Source organism: Trichechus manatus, unplaced genomic scaffold, assembly GCF_000243295.1.
Source record: "Trichechus manatus latirostris isolate Lorelei unplaced genomic scaffold, TriManLat1.0 scaffold00044, whole genome shotgun sequence".
Lineage (NCBI taxonomy): Eukaryota > Metazoa > Chordata > Mammalia > Sirenia > Trichechidae > Trichechus > Trichechus manatus.
In genome coordinates, this window is record NW_004443980.1 from 14,206,776 (window position 1) to 14,231,072 (window position 24,297).

A 24,297-nucleotide genomic window follows, 5' to 3' on the forward strand; every position below is an offset into this window, starting at 1 on the left:
CCTGTTATTTTAAGGTTTTTAAAGGAAACGCGGAAGGAGGAAATGGTTCGGACTCTGATATCATTGGTGCTATTTTTATTTTCTTAAGTTCAAAGGTTTCAGGGCTAAGGAAAATATATGCAAAAATGGGGACAGTAATCATTCTTGATTTTTATCAGTGTGCTTTTGAAATGCACATATGGAATACACACACACATATACACACATACACATATATACATATATGTATATATACAGATGTTTTCAAAATTGTGTATGTTTAAAAGTATGTGTGTGTATACATGTGTGTATGTATTTATGTACTTTACCTTTTTACTTGCTAAATGTGGTGTATGTATAAGTGGGAAGAATAAAGAAATGATATATATTTTTAACAATACCATGATATAGTATATGTTAAAATAAAAATATTAAACAATATTTTCATGGTACTTGTCTTGGTTATCTAGTGCTGCTATAACAGCAATATCACAAGTGGACGACTTTAAGAAAGATAAGTTTATTCTCTCACAGTCTGCTAGGCTAGAAGTCCAAATTCAGGGCATTAGCTCCAGGGGAAGTCTTTGTCTTTCTGTTGGCTCTGGAGGAAGGTCCTTGTCATCAATTTCCCCTGGACTAGGAGCTTCTCAGTGCAGGGACCCTGGGTCCAGAGGATGCACTCTGCTCCTGGCACTGCTTTCTTGATGATATGACGTCCCCCTGTTTCTCTGCTTGCTTCCCTCATATCTCAAAAGAGATTGGCTGGCTTAAGACACTATCTAATCTGGTAGATCTCATCAGTATAACTGCTGCTAATCCATCTTATTACATCATAGTGATAGAATTTACAACACATAGGGAAATCACATCAGATAATAAAATTGTAGACAGTCATACAATCCTGGAAATCATGACCTATCTAAGTTGACAGATACTTTTGGGGACACAATTCAGTCCATGACAGTACTAAAAACAAAATAGTCTGTAAACAGGAACACTTGAAAATGCTGTTATTGTGTTTTAAAGATTAATCTATTACTTGAAATTAATTCATATCAATGACCCATTCAGACTATGCTGGAAAGGTTCTCCTAATTAGATTTGATTAAGTCCAGGTCCCTGAAGGTTCAGTTTTATGTTGTTGTCCTTGTACTTTCACGTAATTGAAAATCAATTTCACACAATTGAAAATAACTTCTGAGTATAACTAATACTGTGAAAAGTAAGGCTAAGTAGCTCTTTAAGGAAAAACTGGAGTTTTCATCTTATCCCTCAGTCTAGAATCTTAATTATGAAAGCCTATGTTACCTTTTGTTAAAAGGAATGCTTTCTTAGGAAGGTTTTTATTTTGATGCAAAGATACATTAGAAATGAAGAATGGCTTTTTTTGTCATGATGGTAGGAGACAGTTTAGGTGATAAAACTGAACTGAGCTTGTCTTCTAAGAAATGCCAAGTATTTTCTATTTTTTAACCCTCTGAAGATTGAAAAAAGGAAGTTTATTTCTGGTTCGTAGTTGTGGCTAGCATCAACAGTGTCGAGCTCTGTTGATCTGTTACAGCTCGTTGTGTAGAAATAAATAATCATTTAGTTTCACTTCATTACATATAAGGGAGTCTCCAGCTGCTAGGTTTGAAAAGAAGATCCCAATGTACTGTTGTCTTTCTCATCATCTCTATTAGTAAATGTCTACTTTCTTAATTGAGGCAGGTGGTATAGATACTGTGTGAATCAGCAAGATAAAAAAGTACTTTGGAATCATGATCACCTGAAATAGTGCTTTTTCTTATTGTGCCCCAAACAAAACTAAACCCACTGCTGTCAAGTTGATTCCGACTCATAGTGACCCTATAGAACAGAGTAGAACTGCTCCATAGGGTTTTCAAGGCTGTAATCTTTATGGAAGCAGACTGCCACATCTTCCTCCCTTGGAGAGGCTGGTGGGTTTGTACTGAGAAAGGTAATTCAGTATGTGTTGGTATGAGAATCAGGAATTGTCCCTGTAAATTGAAAGAAAAAAGAAACAAACTATCAATTAGTAGCCTTAACTCCTTAAAGAGCCTAGTGGTGCAACAGTTAAGTGCTCGGCTGCCAACCAAAAGGTTAGTGGTTCAAACCGACCCAGCAGCTCTGAGGGAGAAAAGATCTGGTGATTTACTTCCATAAAGATTACAGCCTAAAAAACCCTATGAGGCAGTTCTGCTCTGTCCCATGTGGTCACTGTGAGGCAGAATCACCTCAATGGCACCTAACAACAGCAGCCTCAACTCCTTAGGAATCTGAACCTCTTATTCCAGAGTCACGTTCCTCATCTCCTTTTACTGGGCCCAAGCAAAAGACTCCAGAGCTGAATTGGGCCAGAATCTCATCTGTTTTCAGTTTGGAGCTGGGCAAATTATAGGAAACAAAATACTTTCAAAATTGGCATCCATCCATTTATTTTTAAAATATGATATTGGTAGAATGCCCTTCTCAGGCTACCTCCTCTCTGAATACCAATAACCAAAAACCCATTGCCGTCAAGTCGATTCCACTCATAGTGGGAATATGAGTAGAATAGAACTGCCCCGTAGGGTTTCCAAGGCCGCAGTCAGAAGCAGACTGCCACAACTTTCTCCCGTGGAGCGGCGGGTGTGTTTGAACTGCTGACCTTTGGGTTAGCAGTGAGCGTTTAACCACCGTGCCACCAGGGCTCCTCTTAGGAGTGCTTAAACAAAATAAGGCCTACTCTTCCCTTTTTTTTTCTTTATTTTCTTCATCTTACTTTTAATTTATCCTATTTTGGGCATTTTGTATATCCTTATAAGATCTCTTATGTCCTATTAGAACGAGGAAAGGATATAAATAACTAAAATAAGACAAAGAGTCACACTAACTTAATATCCCTTTTCTAAGGCAGTGTTTTCCACTAGCCAAGCATAGCAGAATATCTATGGAATTTTTAATAAAAAATTAGGTGGTAAGCCCCACCCCAGACCTCTTGAATCAGAATCTTCAGGGTGGTAAGGCCCAAGCATACGTATATTCCAGAAGTATCTGACCTATTTCTGATATCTGATTTAGAACCACTGTGCTAAAGCATGTTTTCTGTTTGTTGGTTTGCTTTTGCTTTTATTTTCTATTATTGTATCCGATACAACTCTATACTGAATATTTTTCTGGAATGATTATCACCAAGGGTTTTATTTACATTTACCTGTTTTTATATTAACTTTAAAAAGATTTTATATGTATGCATGCACACATATACACACACACTTTGTTTTTTTTATACTTTGATTATAAAAACGGCCCACAAACATGCATTTTGGTTTTGTCCTATTTTGCTTGCAGAGCGATCCACTTACTGTTCTGTAGCACGGCTATGAGCGCAGGGTTGTTGCCACCATGGACCGTCTCAGTTTAGTCTTGGCTGTTGTGACTGTCATTGGCAGCATAGAATGATACTGCTCACATAGTTTGCATAGAATTTAAGATTCATAGTTGAAGAATTAAAATTATTTAAAAAGTTAAGCCAACTTTTGGTAATGTGCCAAAGTCAGCCGTTTAAGCCTATGGAAACTTGCTGAGTTTGAATGTTGTTTCTCCTGTGTCTTTATGATTCAAAATAAGCCTATCCGTATTTCTTAATTCAGTACTTTTTTTGGTAGTGAGCACATTGAAACAATTTTCATTTTTATGCTCACTCCAGTACAGATTTGTTGCCATTGTGAAGAGAGGCAAATTCATTAGTTTTCTGTCGACTTAATACTTGGAGTGGGTATCAGAGAATTTACAAAGGATTTTTAAATTCTCGGGTAAAATTATCTATAAGCATTTAATTTTTATTTGCTGGAAATACAAAGTGTATCTGAAATTGATTAACAGAAAAGAAGCTATCATCTTCAACATTAACACATGTAAGAAAAACGTATCCATATTATAGGGCCCTAATTTTTTTTATAGTCGGTAGACTTTTACATTGCTACGACTATTAATAGCTTGCTTAAATCGTCTACACTATTTTAGTGCTAGTACATTGTGTATGTGCTTTAAAAATTTGCTTGTTAAGCGCCCTGCTATTGTTTGTCCATTCCTGTACCTCATCTGATGACTGCTGTCTTAGTTATCTAGTGCTGCTGTAATAGAAACACCACAACTGACTGGCTTTAAAAAACAGAAATTTATTTTCTCACAGTTTAGGAGGCTAGAAGTCTGAATTCAGAGTGCCGGCTGTAGGGGAAGCCTTTCTATCTCTGTCGGCTCTGGAGGAAGGTCCTTGTCTCTTCATCTTCTGCTTCCTGGCTCCTTGGAGATCTCCATGTATCTTGGCATCTGTTTTACCCCATCTCTCCTCTACTTGCTTGTTTAATCTCTTTTGTATCTCAAAAGAGATTGACTCCAGATCCACCCTATGCTGATCCTGCCTTATTAACATAACAAAGATAACCCCTTCCCAAGTGGGATTACAATCACAGGCATAGAGGTTAGGATTTACAGCACATAACTTTTTGGGGACATAATTCAGTCCATAGCACTGTCCTGCTCAGTTTCCTCCAATATCAAACCTATTTAAAGTGATGGTCCCCAGCGTGGCTTCTCAGGAGAGCTCATCAACTGTACATTTTTGATAAGCATCTCTGTGCCTCTGCCTTGAGATTATATGGCTCTAATTCTTAAAAAGGAATCTGCACATTTTGATCCCTGCAAGGCTGAAGCTGATTGAGTTGAATTCAGTTAAAGTAGAAAATACTACAATCATCTGTGTAGATACCAAATGAACATTTTAAAAGGCGGGGGGGATTACTAAATATAAAGAAGGAAAAACAAAACAAAAACTCACTTTTACTATATTGTGAGGGTGACTAATAGGAAAAAATCTCAAATGATCAAAAACCTCTCTGAATATCTTTCTCTTTGGTGGATTGGAGCAGATGACTTCCCAGCTGTTATAAGGAATGTTGTGATCAGAAGGAGGTATAACTCTGTAAAGCTAAATAAGCTACAGTCCTTGTCTTAAGCATTAATTCCTGCATTTTCTTTGGTGGGTGTTGAATTGGTTTCAGGATATGACGGCACGGGATCTGCTACAGCAGAGGTACACGCTCCCGAATGGAGACACTGCCTGGCGGTCCTCGCCCCTTGTAAATGCCGCTCTGCAAGGAAAACTCGTCCTCTTGGATGGCATTCACCGGGTCAACACTGGCACACTCGCTGTACTGCAAAGGTTTGGACGAGTCACCAAAAACGCCCACTTAGGCAGTAGACGTGTAACTCTCTCAATCTCTTTTTTTTGTTTAACTGGGTTACATAGATCCTGAAACTCGTAATTTTATACCCAAGGAGAATGGTACATTTTTTTACTGTTGTAAACACAGTACAGTAAAACTTTGAATAATGAACATTTTGGGGAAAGCCACTGCCAAACAAAGTTCTGTGTGAAACAGGTGAAAAAAGAAAAATGTTCAATAGTAATTTTGAAAGACTTTATATTTGCTGATTATAGGAACAGGCACACAACTTAAATTTCTGCAGTTTGTCAGAGTCCCAGCTTCAGTGTTACAAACTCTTTATGGATCATGGATCTGCATTATTGGTTGATCCTGTTGGAGTCTATTTTTTTTTTTCTGAGAGAGAAAATGTGTTTATTTGGACAAAATGTATAATAGTTGCCTATCTATATTTTATTAAATAGGCTAAAAAAAAGCCTTACTTTGTGATTGCAAACTTGAACATTTATATAACTATCATTTTCTTATTTCATTTTCTATGGGAAAAATTATCTCCATGTTCCTAACTAACTTCTGTAAAATTAATGTTAAGAGCCTTCATAGGAAAATATCCCCATCCTGTGTTATTTTAGGAGATTAATGATACTGATAATTTTCTGTTATGCGTGGTTCTGTAGCTTGCAGATATTTGATTTGTGACTTATCTAGAAATGTTGCCTAAGTAGAATAAACCATTTCTCCAACTAGCTATTCAAAGTTGTTGTCCTTGACAAGATATAGATACCAAGTATAACTGAAGATTCCAAATACATTGTGTTAATCCTGATTAGATTTGCGAGCATTTAAAAATAACCATAAACTTGCAGTGATTTACCATAAATAGTCCATAGATTTACAGTATTTTTATCTCCCAAACATAAGTGCAGACACAAAACAAAATGATATATACATGCCCCTGCCTCCAGCTTTTTACTGACTTTCTCTTGCCTGTTTGGCCAAGTAGTAGTAATGGGAGCAGCTACCACTGACTCCTTACTCTGTACTGGGCATTGTGCTGAGCCAGTGGTTCTCAGGCTCTCAGCCTCGGAATCACCTTGCTGGGGTGGAGGTTTAAAAATACTGATGCCTGGGCTTCACGTCCATAAATTCTAATGTAACTGGTCCAGGGTGATGGCTGAGCATTGGCATTTTTAAACACTTCCCAGGAGATTCTAAGGTATAGCCAAGATTGAGAACAACTGTATTAAGCATCTGCCTTACATTAACTGTTTAATTTTCACAGGTTAACATTATTACACTCATTTTATAAAAGATTAAAGTATATATAGAGAGAGTAACAGAGTAACTCTCCCCCTTCTCCAGTCAATTAGCTAGTAAGGTGCAGAGCTAGATTTGAACCCAGGCCTGACCCACATCACTGTGCGTGCTCCTAATCTCTACATTACTTAGTTTCCCCTCAGTGTTAATAGAATGGGCATTGTGTGGGGCAGTTCTAACATGGGCATCTTGAGACTTAGTGGTTGGTGTAAAATCTGGTGTGGCAAACTGCCCTGTTCATTAATATGTACCTCATGGTTATCCCGAGTCACTCATTCAGCTGTTTCTTTTCATTCTCCTTTCCCTTCCTAGCTCCTCCCTCCCTGTCTACTTCTAGTGTTCATGACTGCTGTCCTCCTGTAAAGAACTAACAGTTTTGCCAAGTATAGCACCACTAGCCAACTTGGAATTTCAAAAGTTCCGTCTGACACAATTGTTAGACTCAATTGCCAGCGATTATAGACGTAATTAAAATGCTAACTGACTGATTCCACCTATAAGAACTTCAGTGTTCAAATCTGATTGATTTGTTTCCTGACTTTCCCGTTATCTCACTAGGTTAATCCATGATCGAGAGCTGAGCCTCTATGATGGCTCTAGGCTGCTGAGAGAAGACAGGTATATGCGTTTAAAGGAGGAGCTGAAAGTGTCTGATGAGCAGCTACGGGAGAGGTAATCTTGGGTACGCTACTCTCATCTGATTGTTAAGTGTACCTTCTTTTTTACACCTGGAGTCAAGTCGAGATAACTCTGAATAGCTTAATAAGTTGGTATTCTAGGCATGCTAATAATTTGGCATTTCTTAAAACTTGAGATTGCTGTCCAAGATGTACTTCATACTTTTGGCCTTGCTTTTAAATGAGTCTTTAAACGTTTATAAGAACATTAATTTTAAGAAGGTAATCCCTCCTCTGTTGCCCTAGCAGTTCAGTTTTGACTCTGAACTTTCTATTCCTTTGGCCAAAACTGAGCCCACTCTCCTTATATGCCATCAGTTATAACTGGAGTATGCCACCTGATGCTGGATTACCCTTTGTGGCTTAGTTAACCATTCCTTCCAGAGACATGACAACCAACTGCAGTGTGTGATTGGATCTTGGATCTGAAAACAGCTGTAAAAGACACTTTTGGGACAATTGGGAAAGTTTATGGACTACATATATTACATAGTGTTATTGAATTAATGTTAATTTTCTTAAGTATCTGAATGATATTGTGGTTATAAAGGAGAATATTCCTGTTCTTAGGAGATGCCTGCTAAGGTATTTAAGAGATGAAGTAAAAAGATGTCTACAACTTACTTCCAAATGGTTTAGGATAAAAAGTGTATGTATGTGTATGTGCATTTGTATACAAACACACACACACACCCCACATACACATGTGGGGCACAGAGGAGGGTGGGAGAGAGAAAGAGTAAGTGAGAGAGAAAGAAAATGTGGTAAAATCTTAACAATCGGTAAAACTGAGGTAAAGGATACATGAGTGTTGATTGTTCTATTCTTTCAAATTTTCTATAGGTTGGAAAAATTTCAAAATAAAAAATTGAGGGAAAGTATTCCTTTCAGCTGTATAGTGTACTTTCCCTTAGAGGAATTTTAGCAAATATAATTTATTTACAGTCTCATTCCATTTCTATGGATATTCTAACATAGTTAAAATTGGTACCTTGGGGAAGTCCTAGTCACTTAATCTGACTTTATTGATGCTTCCCCTCCCCCCACTCAAGGTCTTCCTACCATATTTAAAACTTAAAATTCTATAAAAGATAATTAAGCATATTTCATATTGTGTTTATGGTTTAAGCAGAGTTTTGTTTAAACTTTTTCTTGGAATTTTTTTCGTGGAGGAGAAAAGTTAAATTCCTTAGTATCCCTTTGTAAGTTATTAAAAATTCATTTGATTACGCAGCTGGTTATGCTTCTAAGGTGCACATTATCAAACTCCTCGAGCCCAGGGAATGGTCTAGTTGACTGTTAGGGAGGCAAGTTATAAAGACCTGTCTCATACCTTCAGTTTATAGCATTCAGCTTTTATACACTGTTTGCATGTGAATCACCCGTCAGTGAACTGTTTATATTTTGGGGGAGGTGAATCAAAGCAATTGGGCAATAGCTCTCAGCAGGTCACCCTGTCAGTTTCTCTTAGAACATTGCAAGCATTGTGCTTCTAGCCAAATGTCTAGGAAATGACAACCCTCTTGTGTGTAAAGTACCCAGGTTCTTCCGAATGGTCACAGGCAGTTTTACAATGAAAACACTTTTAGGAACAGAGTGCCCCTGAGCATCATGTTCAGGGTTTGGTTCAGAGTGGCCAGTAGTACTTCCTTCTCAAAGTTTCCCATCATCATCGTTATTGATTTTTGTCTCTCCCATGACTACAGACCAGGCTCATCTCTATCTCCAGAGGTCACTTTGAGTAGTTGGAGAGAGACTGTAACAATGCTTGTTTTCCTTCCTTTATTTTTTATTTCTGTTTGAATTTTATCAATGTTATACATACATGAAATTTTTGGAGCCAGAAAAATACCAGTCTCTTGTCATCTGTTCTAAGACACTCTCCCATTTCCCACTAACCCAAAGACTACCACTTTCTGTCCTTAGCTGATTCTTTTTTTTTTTTTAGTAAACATTTTATTGTGCTTTAGGTGAAAGTTTACATAGCAAATTAGTTTTCCAGTCAGTGATTCTTGCACTAATTGTTCGTTAACATTGCTTGCAATCCCTGCAATGTGTCAGCACTCTCCCCATTTCCTCCCTTAGTTCCCCATCTCCATTAGTCTGGTTTCCCTGTCCCTCCCTGCCTTCTCATCTTTGGTTTTGGGCAAATGTTGACCTTGTGGTGTTGTATACTTGATTGTTCTAAGGAGCACATTTTTCACAGTTTTGTTGTTTATTGTATAGCCCTGTTTATTATTTGGCTGAAAGGTGGCCTCTGTGTCTTCAGTTTCAAGTTAGAAGATTGCCTTAGGGCAGTAGTCTTGGAGATTCCTCCAGTCTCTTTCAGATGAGTAAGTCTGTATTTTGTTTTTGGAAGTTGAATTTTGTTCCGCATTTTTTACTCGTTCTAAATGGGACCTTTGATTGTGATCCTGGTCAGAATGGTCAGTAGTGTTAGCTGGGCACCATCTAGTTCTTCTGGTCTCAGGTTAAAAGGGGCTGTGGTTCATGTGGGCCATCAGTCCTTTGGACTAGTTGCTTCCTTGAATCTTTGGTTTCCTTCATTCTGCTTTGCTCCAGGCAGGAAGAGACCAATAGTTGCTTCTTAGATGGCTGCTCCCAAGCTTTTAAGACCCCAGATGCTACTCACAAGGGGTAGGATATAGAACAGTGTCTTTGTATACTGTGCTTAGCCAGTTGACCTACATTTCCTCTGAAACTATGGTCTTCAGCCTTCAAGTCCAGTAGTTCAATCCCTATGTCTAAGTAGTCTCTATAACTACGCCTCCTATGTGCTCTATTATATAGGTGAATATACATGCATTCACCGATTCTTTTGGTATTTCTTTCCATGCCACTAAACAATATGCTTTCATTGATATTCTTTCATTCATTTTTTAGTATTTGGCGTTATCTATTGATTTCTTATTATAGAAAGTTAAGATTTAGCTCTCTTTCACCATCCCACTTCCCACTACCCATACACACTTGCCATCTCTCTTCCTTCCTAAATAGTTATATACAGGTAGTGCCCGATTTATGACAGGGTTCCATTCTGATGACTCCATCCTGAGTCAGTTCTGATGTAAGTTGAATACCTTTTTTTTTAGTTTTCATAGCCTGCTATACGGCATTGTTTTGAACAGTAAATCATACCTCGGACATCTGTGAGTGAACGTCTAAGAATGATAAATACCAGCAAATTATGTACTGCAACATTGTATGTAGTACATATTACTAACGATAAGGTGTACGAAAAAGAGGATGAAGGTCGTAAGTGTGGTTCGTCATAACTTGAATACATCCTAAGTTGGGGACTACCTGTAATAGTTTTGCTTAGAACTCTATTCAATGTTTACATTATTATGAGAATATAAGGACTCTCCATAGCCCAGCCATTTAGTATAGTTTAATTCTTTTTCCCTTTCTTTCATAATGTTTTGTTTTTCCTAAAGTTAATAGTTGCCTACATATGAAGAGAGACAGATATGTAAATAAATAATTATGATGCAGTTTTTAGATGTTAGAGTAAAACACAAAAAACAAACCTGTTGCCGTCGAGTCAGTTCCAACTCACGGCCACCCCGTGTTGTTGCAGAGTAGAACTGAACTCCATAGGGTTTTATTGGCTGTAATCTTTATAGAAGCAGATTGCCAGACCTTTCTTTCATGGTGCTGCTGGGTGGGTTTGAATTGCCATCCTTTTGGTTAGTAACCGAGCACTAACCATTTGTACCGCCCAAGGACAAATGTTAGCACAGAGGTTTGTAAAAAGTGCTATGGGAACATAGAGGAGGAAGTGACTATTTTCTATGTAGTTATCACTTTTTCATCCTAAACACTTCACTTGTCTAACTCTCATCACATTCAAGCACACAAGGTATTCTATCAATTTCATCTTTTTCCATGGTGTATTCTGAGAAGACCTAATCTAAATTGATTGCTCTTTATACCTATAGCTCATATATTGCCCTGTAGCTCTCCCTCCACTCCCCACTTCCTCATTTCCTCTGATCTCTCTTTCTGCAACTTTCCTTATTTAAATGTTGAACCTCCTGGGCTGAACCTCTAATTTCCTTTTCTTTTCTCTGTTATGTTCTGTCAGTATATTGGGACTTCATTGACTTTTCAGAGACAAGATGTTCTAATAGTTGATTCTCCGATCTTGTGTAAAACATTTCTACCAACTGAAAGCCCAATTCCTTTCCTTCTCACTGTTGTTCTTTTTCACTTGAGAAAAACACTATTTTTTTATGATTGTAAATGGTTTTTTTAATCTTTTTTTTTGGTTGTTAAAGGTCATCATGTTATAGAATCCACTTCGTTCTGATGATATGGATTATTGTTAAATTTCTTTACCTTTCCTGGTGAATCTTTATTCAGTTTTGTAACCCATTTTTGTCTTTCTAAGAGTAAGTATGTTTTCTTTCAGGTCGTAAAACAGGATCGTAATAGGTTAGATTCTTCTTTTAGCCATTTCAAAACCCTTTTATTTTCTGCTTTGAATTTTTTGTTTATACCATGTTTTTTCATTAATGGAAGCATGCCGAATCATTGAGTGTGTCTGAATTTTTGGTAGGTAGTATATGGATTTTGTTTTTTTGCACTCTTTTATAAGCCTGCCCTCAGAGAGCAATGGGATGGTACTTTGTCCCACTAATTTGAACCCCAAAAATCACAGTGTTCTACCAGAGTCCATTGGGCCATGTGTTCCCACATAAAATTTTTCTGTTTTTCCTACCAAAAATGCACATAAGCTCATACAATACCCTATAGAAACAGTAATTTGCAGCACATGCTCATTTTTTTGGTTTTAAACATTTATGCTGCCTTGCAATAGCACGTGCTGTCATTGGGAAAGTGGCTTCCCACAAAACCTGAGAGCTAGAAAAAGTGGGAGGGCAACCGTCTATCCCATGGATCCTAAAAGGGTTAAGTCAGTTGAAAGTGTTCCTTTCATGACTGTGTTTATTGGATAAAGAGCTGGCAGCTTGGCTAAAAAGACATAACACAGCATAAAAAGCAGGAAATTTATACTCATTGAAGAAGTTAATTTATTTTATGAGTTGTTTTTGTAAGTAATATGACCCATTATCTAGCATGGGTTGATCCTACATTATGCCCATATCTAATATATCACTCTTTGCATTAGCATTTGGACTACAAATTGGAAACTCATGATCCACATTTTCTATCTCTTCATTTCTGTACCTAATCACAGAACTGAGATTCAAAGTGATTATTATTTCTTGTAGTCTTTCAACAAACTCAGCTCTTAATCCTTTTTTTCCTTTTGGGATAGGTTAAAAAGGTCAAAGGTAGAATGACAGGGAAGCTTTTTTTAAGAGGAGGGGGCTTAGGGGAAAGTTTGGGGGGGCGGGATTTGAGGGAGGAGTATATGTTGGTTGTAGCTACCTAGCAGAAAGGCCAGCTTCTATAAACCCCTGTTGCCATCGAGTCAATTCTGACTCACAGCAACCCTATAGGACAGAGTAGAACCGCCCCATATGATTTCCAAGGAGTGCCTCGTGGATTCGAACTGCCGTCCTTAGTCTTGCACAAATCAACAAAGCTCCTACCTCTAGGGGATCAGGATTTCAAGACCAACTTCTACTTATCTGCAGAGTAACACATCCTGAGAGTTGACTTTATAACTCTTGTTCCAACTACAGCGATTGGATGCTTTGATTGAACTCAGATATGACAATGATAATCCATAGAGTCAGTCACTTAGGCAGTGTATTACTCTTCTAGGGCTGCCATAACAAAATTCTACAAACTGAGTAACTTAAAAGAAGATAAATTTATTGTCTCACAGTTCTGGGATTAGAAGTCTGAATTCAGAGTGTTGACATGGCCATGTTCCTCCCAGAGTCGCTAGGGGAAGAGCCTTTCTTGTCTTTCCCAGTTCTAGTAGCCCCAGGTGTTCATTGGCTTGTAGATGCATCTTCACATGGCCGTGTTTGCCCTGTCTGTCTCTCTGTGTGACTTCCCTTCATTTGTAAGGACACCTCTCAGATTGGATTAGGACCTACCCTACTCCAGTATAGCGTCATGTTAACTGATAACATCTTCAAAGAGCTCATTTCCAAACAAGGTCACTGCGTTAATAATAATCGACACAAGGCCGATCCCCAAAATGCGAAGATAATTCACATCCTCACTTTCCCACTTCTTCATCTCTGAGAACAGCCACACATGTGGTATTTCCTCTCTCTCTAACCCTAACCACCCACAGTTAGGTCTTTACAAAATGACTGCCTGCACAGCCTTCTGTTCACCAACCACCCAAGGCTGGGATCTTCACAAGTTAGAGCTGTCTTTTTAATCAACTGCCAAATAGGCAGTTGCCAGGTCCTGCTGGCCCTCACTGTCCTGGATGGGTACCATAATTCACTGAAATGACTCATAGAACTCATGGAAAGGGGTATACTCAGTATAACCTTCATAATATAACCACAGAAGGGTATACACGAGCAGATGCACAGGCGAGGTCTGGGAGAAGTTTTTGGGAGGGAGCTTCATGTCCTCAGAGACGTGCCACTCCTCCTTCATGCATCATCAATCCAAAAGCTCAAAAGGAAGCTCTAAAGTCCATGGTCGTTTATAATAGTTATCGGGGCCTCAGCTGTATATGTACGACTGGGGCCTTAATGCATAGTCAATGACTGATTCAATCCTTGAAGGTGCATTATGGATTCCATTATGCCCTCCCTCCTTTTCCTGAAGTTATTTCTCCAGAAGTGGTCCTCGGGCTCTCACCTCATTTGCACATGTTTAAGTGTTGCCTTGCTGTTTTAGAAAACAAAGACACCTTCGATTGCTAGGGAATTCTAAGAGCTATTTTCAGGAACCAGAGACAAAAGGCCAAATTGAGTCATGTTAACAGTTATGTTCACCTGTACCAGTAGTTAGGACTTCTACGTATCTTTTGGGGGACACAGTTCAATCCGTAACAGCCATTGACTCCTAAATGTGACAGCACTTGAAGGACTTGAAAAATCTGGATTCCTATACCTCATTTTAGGAGTCTCTGGGGCCGCAGAATAGCACCCAGGTGATTCTTAGCTGTAGGATGATGATTGGGTATGACTGATTTGGAGAGTCTGCGTGTTTGTTATTGATCGTCAACATTAATTCATTTTTTCCTTCAGGTTAAATGTTTTTTGAGTGCCGACTTGAAGATGGCATAGTCCTGCCTCCTGTGGTGTACTACATATGAAGAGAGACAGATACATACATAAATAATTACTGCACATACGGTAGTTGTTGTTAGTTGCTGTTTAGTCGATTCCAATTCATGATGATCCCACGTGTGCAGAGAAGAACTGTTCCATTGCGTTTCCTTTTGGAAGCAGATAGTCAGGGCTGTCTTCTAAAGCTCCTCTAGGTGGGTTTGAATGCTAACCTTTGGACTAGTAGCTGAGCACTTAAACATCTGCGCTACCCAGGAACTCAGTGCTGTGGGAACGTCGAGGAGGAAGTGACTATTAATTATACCTTGAAAGGTTAGAAAAGGCTTCAGAATACTTTTTAAGTTGGCATCTCCCAGAGTTTTCTCCTTAGCCTTCTCTTGTCCTTGGTAATATCAGTCACTCTTGTATCTTTACCTTTCATCTATACACACACTGTTCCTTAAAAGCTCTTTCCGACTTAGTTTTCTGTCTAGGCTCCAAATGACTGCCCGGTGTCTCCCTGTAGGTGCCCCAGAAAAACTTTGAGCTCATTTCACCAAACCCAATATTCTCTCCAGCTCCTGCACTTAATGACTGGAACCACTTACTCTCCACTCACCTATCCTAGAAATTTAAGGTGTCTAATACACAAATTTGATCGTGTTCTTTCACTGTTTACATACTACCTGGGCTTCCATCGCCTGCAGGGCTCAGGGTCAACATCTGCACATGCCTGCATTTCCACCCTCACCTTTCACCTCTCAGGACCAGCAAGTAAACTTCTACTATTTTTTCAAGAGCCATCTCCTCTGTGAAGCCTTCACGAACATCTCATCAGCCCTTCCCAAGCCCAAGGCAGATTTAAGAGCTTCTTTTCTTCTAGACCTAGTCTGGCAAATTTAGATACCTGTCCTGCTTTCAGGTAGGAACAGTTGTTATATTTATGTTTGGCAGGACTCTTTTCGTTACAAGTAACACAAAACCAATTCAAATTGTTGCAAAAGGAATTTATTTGTGTCACGTATATTCAAAGGAAGGACAAGGATGCATTTGGGCCTGGAACCTGTGACTTGAATATTGTCAGGACTCTGTCTAGCTTCTGTACTTTATCTCTTTGTTTCCAATGTCACAATACCTGGCACAGAGTAGACCACTTAGTAAATGTTTTTGAATGAATGAATAAATGCTAACCTAGGATAAATTCTGGGAAGCTCAGGGTAAAGATAATATGCTATCAGTCCAGTTTTAGCTGACCTTCTGAGCTTGCAGTGTTTCCTTTTATAAACCTACCAATTAGGAATACTTTGATACCAGTCTAACTGAATATCTACCTTTTACTGACAAATCTGATAGCGTAAAATTCTCGTAACTAACAGCTGCTAGCAGTGGGCTATCCATCCTTGCAGCTTCACGGCGTGAAACTCAGTTTCTAAGCAATTATGTTTGACTCCTTTGCCAACCTTCATTGTATACTAATTCTTTGCTAAGCTCATTACCTTGATTATTTCCAGAGGTCTCTGTGGGCTTTCATACACTTTGCAAGTTATCACATGCCTAATATACCCTTAGAAACAGTTTCAGAAATGTTGGCTTAAAAAACGTTAGAGACTTTCCTTCTAATGTTGCCAGGCACTAGGAATACCATGGACTTGATGGTTAGAAATAGTATGATGGCCATACACACCAGACACCATGCCTGCATTTCTCACAGGAAATAAGAACCAAAATAGAACTGCTTCCTTTGATGAGAAAAACTTCTTTGGGGAAAGCTGGAGTTCAAATACTATAGACTGCTAAATGTGCCCTTCCTGCTATTGGTCAGAGCATAGATGAGGGGGTGAGAGTTTCTGTGAGTTACTAATGGTTTATTTTGTCAAGAAAGTGCTTTTGGTTATCTCAGGGAAGCAATAAAGATTAGTGGCCTACTCTTAATTATATGTACTCAAAGTGTTTCTGCCTTTTTATTGAGTATTATATTTTTATTAGTTGCTATAGATCATTGAAAATTATAATTTCTCAGTCTTTATTGATCAGCAGTGAACCATAACTGGACATTTGGCTACAATTCTTGATCAGTTAGATTCTCTGAACCCTGTTTACTCTTACCCATGTTTGAAGACAATTAGGGTCTGAGAGTTCTCTCCTAACCCCCAGAAACCTAAGTGTTTCTTTGCTAGCAAATTAGGCCATATAAATTTTTAACAAATTCAAGACAGATCCAGAATTTTACTCCCATATCTTTGTGTTCAATTTTTATAACAAAGAGCCTTAAGTAAATTGCGATTTTCAAAAAGGAATTTATTGGTGTTGCATATATTCAAAGGAAGGGCAAGGATGTAGTTGGGCCTCAGGAATAGCTGGAGCCTGTGACTTGAATGTTGTCAGGACTCTGCCTTGCCTAGGACTAGTTACTAGAGTGTTTTTATGGTCAGGTACTGTTTAAAACTCCGTGCCCCTGAAGGATGTAGTTACTTTGTGTGTGTGTGTGTGTGTGTGTGTGTGTGTTGGATTTGTCTTTTTGATAGAGAGAATACACCTCCTCTGACAAATTCATTTAACACAGATTTAGAGTAACAGCTCTACTTTCACGTGGGAGACCATTCTTTTTGGTTCTTATCACTTCCTTTGTTTTGTCCCTGCCACCAAAGGCCTTCAGAAAGTTTCTTGCAAGTGACAGTTATACTAGGCCTTGTGTGGTATAAAGATGAGTAAAGAATGTGTCCATGCAATTTTTTATATTGCATAGAATAAAAGGGGAAATATGGACTGTGTACAGAGCTACATAACCTCTAGATTCTGAATTGAAATATTACTATTATAGTATGGAAGGCTAATTATAAAATCCTGTGCCAGTACTTGGTTGACGTCTTTAGAGAAACCTTCTATATCGTTCTCTCAAGTTCCTTAATATACAAATTCAACAAAAATGTACTGTATAATTCCTTTCAAAAGACTAGAGTTTATCGAGGTCTTTCTTTTTCTTTTTATAATAGCTTTGTTGAGGTTTAATTGACATCCAATAAACTGTACATGTGTAAAGTGTACCATTTGATAATTTTTGACATTTGTATACACCCGGGAAACTATCACCATAATCAGGGTATATAACTATAACTCCTAAAAGTACCCTGGGACCCCTTTGTATGTAACCCCTTCCCCTGCCCATTTGCGCCTTCTCTCCCTTCCACAGGGAACCATTGATAGGCTTCTGGTCACTACAGCTAGCTCTATGTTCTAGTTTTATATAAATGGACTCATACAGTAGATATGCTTTTTTGTCAGCATAATTATTTTGAGATTCATCCATGTCATTGCGTCTATCAATAGAACATTCCTTTGTATTGCTGAGAAGCATTAGAAAATACTCTCTAAAAGTTTACACTTATTCCCATAAAAACATTATTGACCCCAATATTTTTGTCTTTTAAATCTTTTTTAACCTTTAGAAAAGTCCTTTTTTGCTTTTTAAATCTTTGGAGGTGACTTTAGGAAACAATATCTGTTTATCTGAAGTTAAGCCATTTCTTTAGTTTCATTTGTGTGTGTGTTCTGGTTGTTATTAAATTCTAGTAAAATTAAAGTTAATCTTGATTTTAAGTGTCAGTGAATGCTTATTTCCTAATTCTCAATTATTTACTTGTCCTTCAGCCTTTATATTGCCCCCCTCTCTATGTTAGATCACCCCAAACTACCTGGCAGACCCTCAGGAGTACCCAGCTCTCTCTCTGACTTAGGGAACCTTTCCATATGACCCATTTATATGTAAGGAAGCCTTTGGAGAGAACCTAGCTAGTGAAAAGGTCCTTCTTATCCTTTTATTCAGTAGCTTGGTGACTGTTTTTGAAGTCGGTGTATACTTTTCTGCCCAACGCCTCAGAAACTGTGTCTCAGAAACTGTGCTTTTAAATTTGGCCAGCTTACTCAGATAACCTGTTACAGGTAACATCTAGAAGCAAGCCACAGACCGAGTATGTCCCAGGCAGTGATCTTCACCTTATTGAAATTCAAACCACCTAGATCGCTCTCATGGTAATTGCTTTTCTTTGGGTAGCAGCTCAGCTGTGGGACCTGCTTCTTGATCCTTTGGTTTAAGGATGTAAATTGGATTTACCCTTTGACTTGTCTGTTGGATTTTGGCTTTATTTTCTGGTTTGGTTTCTCTCACTATCTTGAGTGGGAAACTAATCTGTAGCTTTAATCTGTGCAGTCAAACCAGTCCCAGTCTCTCCCACCTTCTTCTGTCCCAATTAGAAGAGGAGGATCAGGGATGAATCCATCAACATCTGGTGCTGGGCCATGAAACAGAGATTTCTGATTATAGCAGATCACTTGGCAGAAGTGGAAAATTGAATAAGCACTCCCTTTAGATTTCAGATCACACAATTTTCTGTGCCCAGTTTCTGCTATGACTGTCTAATTACCAGAAATTCTGAGGGACTCTGCTAACCTCAGGACTTGGCAGGCACTGTCCCTGTTGTTATCCTCCCCTCTTTCCCTAGAACAACTTCTTTAGACTCATTACTGCCTGTGCCCTGCTTGGCCATCTGTAAATAAGTCTCTTGTTTTCTACCTACAGAAATGAAATTATATCTGGTAACTTTTACCGATTCATTCAGGCTTTTTGTATGACCATTTCTAAAAAGTACTTTCCCCAGCCTATAAATTATGGTGTGGGCTTCTAAAATTACAGACCATGAAATCAGGGACTAGGTGGATCTACCTGTTGTACTTATGGGACTTTTTCTTATCTGAAATCTTCAGGGCATTTGTCTGATTCTCTCCACACGTTCTACCTCCTGGTATTCTATCTGCCAAATCACTTAATAGTTAATGGTAATGGATAGTCCATTTCTGATCTTTTTAAATTAAAATTTTAGATTTATTGTCGTTTATATTAAAATTTGTTCTAATTCAATTAAATAATTAAGTTAAGATTTGTTATAGTTAAAAAAAACAAGTGTGTATTATGTGGTAACTGTTCACTTATTTGCCTATATGTTTGTTTTTCTGAAGATCTTGGCAGGTGTTTGAAGTTTTGTCCCTCTTCTCTTACGTAGCAAGGACTATAAAAAAAACCTGTTGCCACTGAGTTGATTCCGACTCATAGTGACCCTGTAGGACAGAGTAGAACTGCCTCATAGGGTTTCCGACGAGGGGTGGTGGATTTGAACTGCCAACCTGTTGGTTAGCAGCTGAGCTCTTAACCACTGCACCACCAGGGCTCCAGCAAGGAATGTATTACACCCTAAAAACATATTTCTTCTGGGTATTTGAGTAGAAGTGATAAAAACTGACAATATCACCCACATGACTAGATTGGGAACTAAGGAGTTTCTAATCCTTCCTCCAAAACCAACTCAAGTCATTTCACAAACTGTAGGAAGTCTTGTCTTATTCTCTATGTGTCCTAGAATATTTACATGCTTCGTCTGCTTCGCTAGCAGAGATTTCTGAAATAGAGCATTTAAAAATCATAACATTTCATATAAAAATGACAAGTTAATTATATAAAAGTTCAATTGTCTCCACCTTTTTAAGACTTTAAATATTCTTATTGCCAATCTCCATTTTAAATTTAATCCAACTCCTTATGCTGCTCAATTTTTCTGTATTATAAAAAGTCTCTTCACCCTGAATCATACTTCTTGGTTTTTCTATAATTGATGTAGAATGAATTCCGTGCAGGACAGGAGATTTTGAGTGGATTTTTGAATAAAGAAAGGGATCCATGTAATGAATATGAACTGGATGAGATTTTATTTCAAAGGACTATAGAGAAAATGTAGGTACAACAGCATACTAAATAAACAGTGGTTTGTGCTAAGGATAGAGCTTCATCGGTAAAAATGGTATAACATATATTAGTAGGTGATCTTTTTTTGCTTTAATCTTAGGTCTTAGAATGTTCTGACTTTTTTCCAAAGCTCATTCTTTGGCTAATAGCTTTGACTATATTAACAGTATGGTAATACAGCTTATCATTGCCTAGGCTTTAGCTACCGTGACTTAATTTCTAATGTGTAAGATTATGTTTTCTGATGTCTTTCTCTTATAGATCCATTTTTCCTATCCACCCATCCTTCAGAATCATCGCTTTGGCAGAGCCCCCTGTTATTGGAAGCACTGCACAGCAGTGGCTGGGACCAGAATTCTTAACCATGTTCTTTTTCCATTACATGAAACCACTGGTCAAAGGTGAAGAAATCCAAGTGATTAAGGAAATGGTAAGAGTGAGGCCAGTTCCAGCCTATTGCCTTGACCTATTTTCTTTTTAAGGCTCTCTGACACGTGCTGGAGCAGAGTTGGGAATTTCTGGCTTTTTCTCCATATTATTTCCTAGTTTCCTTATATAATGAGGTAAGCTACTGGTTCTCAAACTTTTATCATTTTTCAGAATCATCTGGAGGACTTGGTAATACACAGATTGCCAGGCCCCATCTCCGGAGTTTTTGAGTCAGTAGGTCTAGGGTGGTACATGAGAATTTGCATTTCTAACAAGTTCTCAGGTTATGCTGGGCTGCTAGTCTGGGACCACATTTTGAGAACCACTGATGTAATCCTTCTCTTCCCTTTCCTCATGTGGAGGCAGTTTTGGAATTTCTTTTCATTTTATATTCAACCACAGTAATTATTTTAAATTCCTACTGTAAAGGGAGGCCAGATATATTTTAAATCCTTAGATTCTGTAGACAGGACTAAGTAGTCCTGACTCCCTCACATTGTGTTTGGCATTTTTAGAGTTCTGGATCTGTGCTGTTCAATACAATAGATACTAAACAAACAAAAAAAAAAAACCCAAACCCACTGCCCATCAGGTCGATTCTGACTCATTGCAACCCTTATAGGGCAGAGTAGAACTGACCATAGAGTTTCCAAGGCTGTAACCTCTATGGAAGCAGACCGCCACATCTTTCTCCAGCAGAGCCACTGGTAGTTTCAAACCACTGACCTTTTGATTAGCAGTGAGTGCTTTAAGCACTGCTCTGCGTGGGCTTCTCACAATAGTCACTGGCTTCATTAAATAAAGTTAAAAATTCAGTTTCTCAGTCGCATTTCAAGTGTTCAGTAGTCACATGGGGGCTGCCATATTGGACAGTGTAGATACAGAACATTGCCATCATCACAGAAAGTTCTATTGGGCCCTGCTGTTCTGGATCATTAATAATGAACTGTTTACATAACTGCACTTTTAACCCCTTTGAAACACCTGAATGAACTGGTTAATTTTAGGTCTTATTATGAGCATGGTTGTGGATAAGGAACTATAGGATTTAAACAACTTGGCTCTAATCGCCAAATCCACTGCTTATTATCTTCTAGATTTGGATAAATTATTTAACCATAGTTTCTTTATCTGAAAGTGGGGATAATAATAATACTTCTTACATCACAAGATTGATTTAATTAATAAATGAGATAATGTATGTACTAAATAGGCCTTAGAATGAAAAAAAGTTCCACTCATTTAAATGACCAAAGCAGCCCTGAGTAGTATACTTTTGAAGTGGTCACTTTATACCAGTCATTGTTCTGACATCTCTTTATGATATTTTTAAATTAAAAATTTTAACTTTTAATTAAATTAAACATTTAATTACATTAAGATTTGTTATAGTTGAAAACAATTACTGTATGCTGTTTGGGCACCTGTTCTTCAAAGCTCGTTGATATGTTGGTCATGCAACTCGGGGTTTTAAAAGTCTGTGAAAAAGACAGCTTGAGTATGTATTCTTTCTACAGGGATGCCTGATGTCACTTAGTGAACATATATGTAAGATTTCTATGAAATAAAGGAATTTGGATTTCATAAGAAAATGCCAAAATTAAAGTGTTAAAATTCATGCTGAAGTTTTTTATGGGTATATTACATGCCATTTTTAATTGAGTTAAAGGCTCCCTTCTTTTTTATCCTGATGTTGGAGGTATACACAGAGAAGAGTGACTTGGTAAAAAATATGTGTGGTTACATATGTAGGTATGTATGTATATATGTATGTAGGTAGTTAATATGTATATGTATGCATGTATAGGTGTGTCTGTATGCATATGTATATATCATGTATGTGTCTATGTGCATATATGTTTGTATATATAATAAAACACATGGGGGCATGGCTACGGATACTTCATAGACATTGCCATACACCTCATGGGAGTGGTTCACTGGGTTTGAAGGCTTAGGACCATAGTCTCATGAGACCACTCGGTCAACTGGCATAATATAGCTCATAAAGTCTGTTCTACATGCTAGTTTGGTGAGCAATGTCTGGGATCTTAAAAGCTTGTGAGTGGCCATCTAAGATACAACTATTGGTCTCTACTCTTCCGGAACAAAAGAAAAAGAAGGAAACCAAAGACTCAGAGAAGAAACTAATCTGTAGGACTAATGGTCTGTAATAACCACAGCCTCATCTACTCTGAGACCAGAAGCACTAAATAGTGCCTGACTATCACTACCAACCATTCTGGTCAGGGCCACAATAGATGGATCCTGATAGAATGGGAGAAGAATGTAGAACAAGACCCAAATTCTTAAAAGTCCAGGCTTACTGGACTGGTTGAGACTAGAGGACCGCCCCCCCCGCAAAGCTGTCACCCTGAGATACTCTTTACTTTAAACTGAAACTACTACCAGAGGTCACCTTTCAGCTAAATAACAGATTGGCTCATAAAATAAAGAATATCACCCATGAGTACTGTGCCCCTGTAAAAAATCTTCTATATGGGACCAAATGGTCAACATTTACTATAAAGCAAAGATGAGACAGTAAGTGGGGAGGGGCAGGGAAGCTGGAGCACTGGCTACGGAACAACTAGAACAGAAATAAGAGAATGTTGACACACTGTGAAGAATGTAACCAATGTTACTGAACAGTTTGCATAGAAATTGTTAAATGGGAACCTAATTTGCTGTGTAAACTTTCACAGAAAACACACACACACACACACAAATTAAAAAAGAAAAGGGAAGGGAGAAAGCAGTGGCTTAAATGTTTCCTGACAGTTGAGTAAGCAACTTTATTCATGAGGTAAATGTGTTATACTCTGGGATTTTCTAAAAATTTAATTCTCATATTGTTTGCTTAGTAGCCATAATTTCTGATGGATTGGTCAGATATTCCAATTTACTCTTTCTGGTTTTCCTTAATTCCCTCATAAAATAGGTCCCAAATATACCTCAGGAAGCTTTGGACAAATTACTATCATTTACACACAAACTTAGAGAGACACAGGACCCAATGGTAAGTCTGGGTTTTTTGATGACATGCTGTTACTTTAAAATCTATTTTTTAAGCTGATAATTTTCTCCCTTATCCTATGCTTCATCCTATGTATATATTTTAATCTTTTAATGATTTTACCATTTTCTCCAGCTCCTCATGGCTGATGTCATAGAAAACAGCTCTTTGCTGTTTTGGAGTGCTTGATGTTTGGCCCTGCTCCCTCTGTCTCCTGTACTGAGCACTCTCGTCTATTTTCACAGGTTCAACTACCACCTAAAAGTTAATGCCGACATTTTTATCTTCAGCTCGTGACTTTTCAGATTGATGCTCTGTTTCTAACTGTATTTTCATTCCAGTGTGACATGTTGGAAAGATCAAGGGCTGTCACTGCCTAACTCTGAGTCTCAGTTATTTTTTCATCTGTTAAATGGAAACAATGCCGTCTACCTCATAAGGAGGTTTCAGTGATTAAAACTGAAAATGTGTAATTTGAGCCATTATTTTTTTAAACGATTTTTTTAAGTAATGGCTTGAATTGTGCTGAGTGAAATAAGTCACAGAAGGACAAATATTGTATGATCTCACTTATGTGAAATAACAAGAATAGGCAGATGTATAGAGACCAAAGTTTATTAGTAGTTACCAGGGGTGTGGGGGAGGGGGAGCCATCGTTTGGGAAACAGTGAGTTTCTGTTTATGGTGATGGGAAATTCGGCAACAGTTATGGGTGATG

The 24,297-nt window shown here is 38.1% G+C and overlaps 1 protein-coding gene across 4 annotated transcripts in view; it reads left to right on the plus strand.

Moving 5' to 3' along the window:
* Positions 1-24,297, plus strand: part of VWA8 (von Willebrand factor A domain containing 8) — a 468,389-nt gene that overhangs the window by 141,148 nt on the left and 302,944 nt on the right. For all 4 annotated transcript variants that reach the window (XR_002824147.1, XM_004376614.1, XM_023731623.1 and 1 more), the window contains exons 13-16: positions 5,025-5,185; positions 7,065-7,178; positions 20,396-20,564; positions 23,505-23,582. Coding sequence is in view for 3 of the 4 variants with exons in the window: in XM_004376614.1 (XP_004376671.1) it covers positions 5,025-5,185; positions 7,065-7,178; positions 20,396-20,564; positions 23,505-23,582 (522 nt within the window). In the remaining variant the exon portion in view is untranslated. The remainder of the gene's footprint in view (positions 1-5,024; positions 5,186-7,064; positions 7,179-20,395; positions 20,565-23,504; positions 23,583-24,297) is intronic.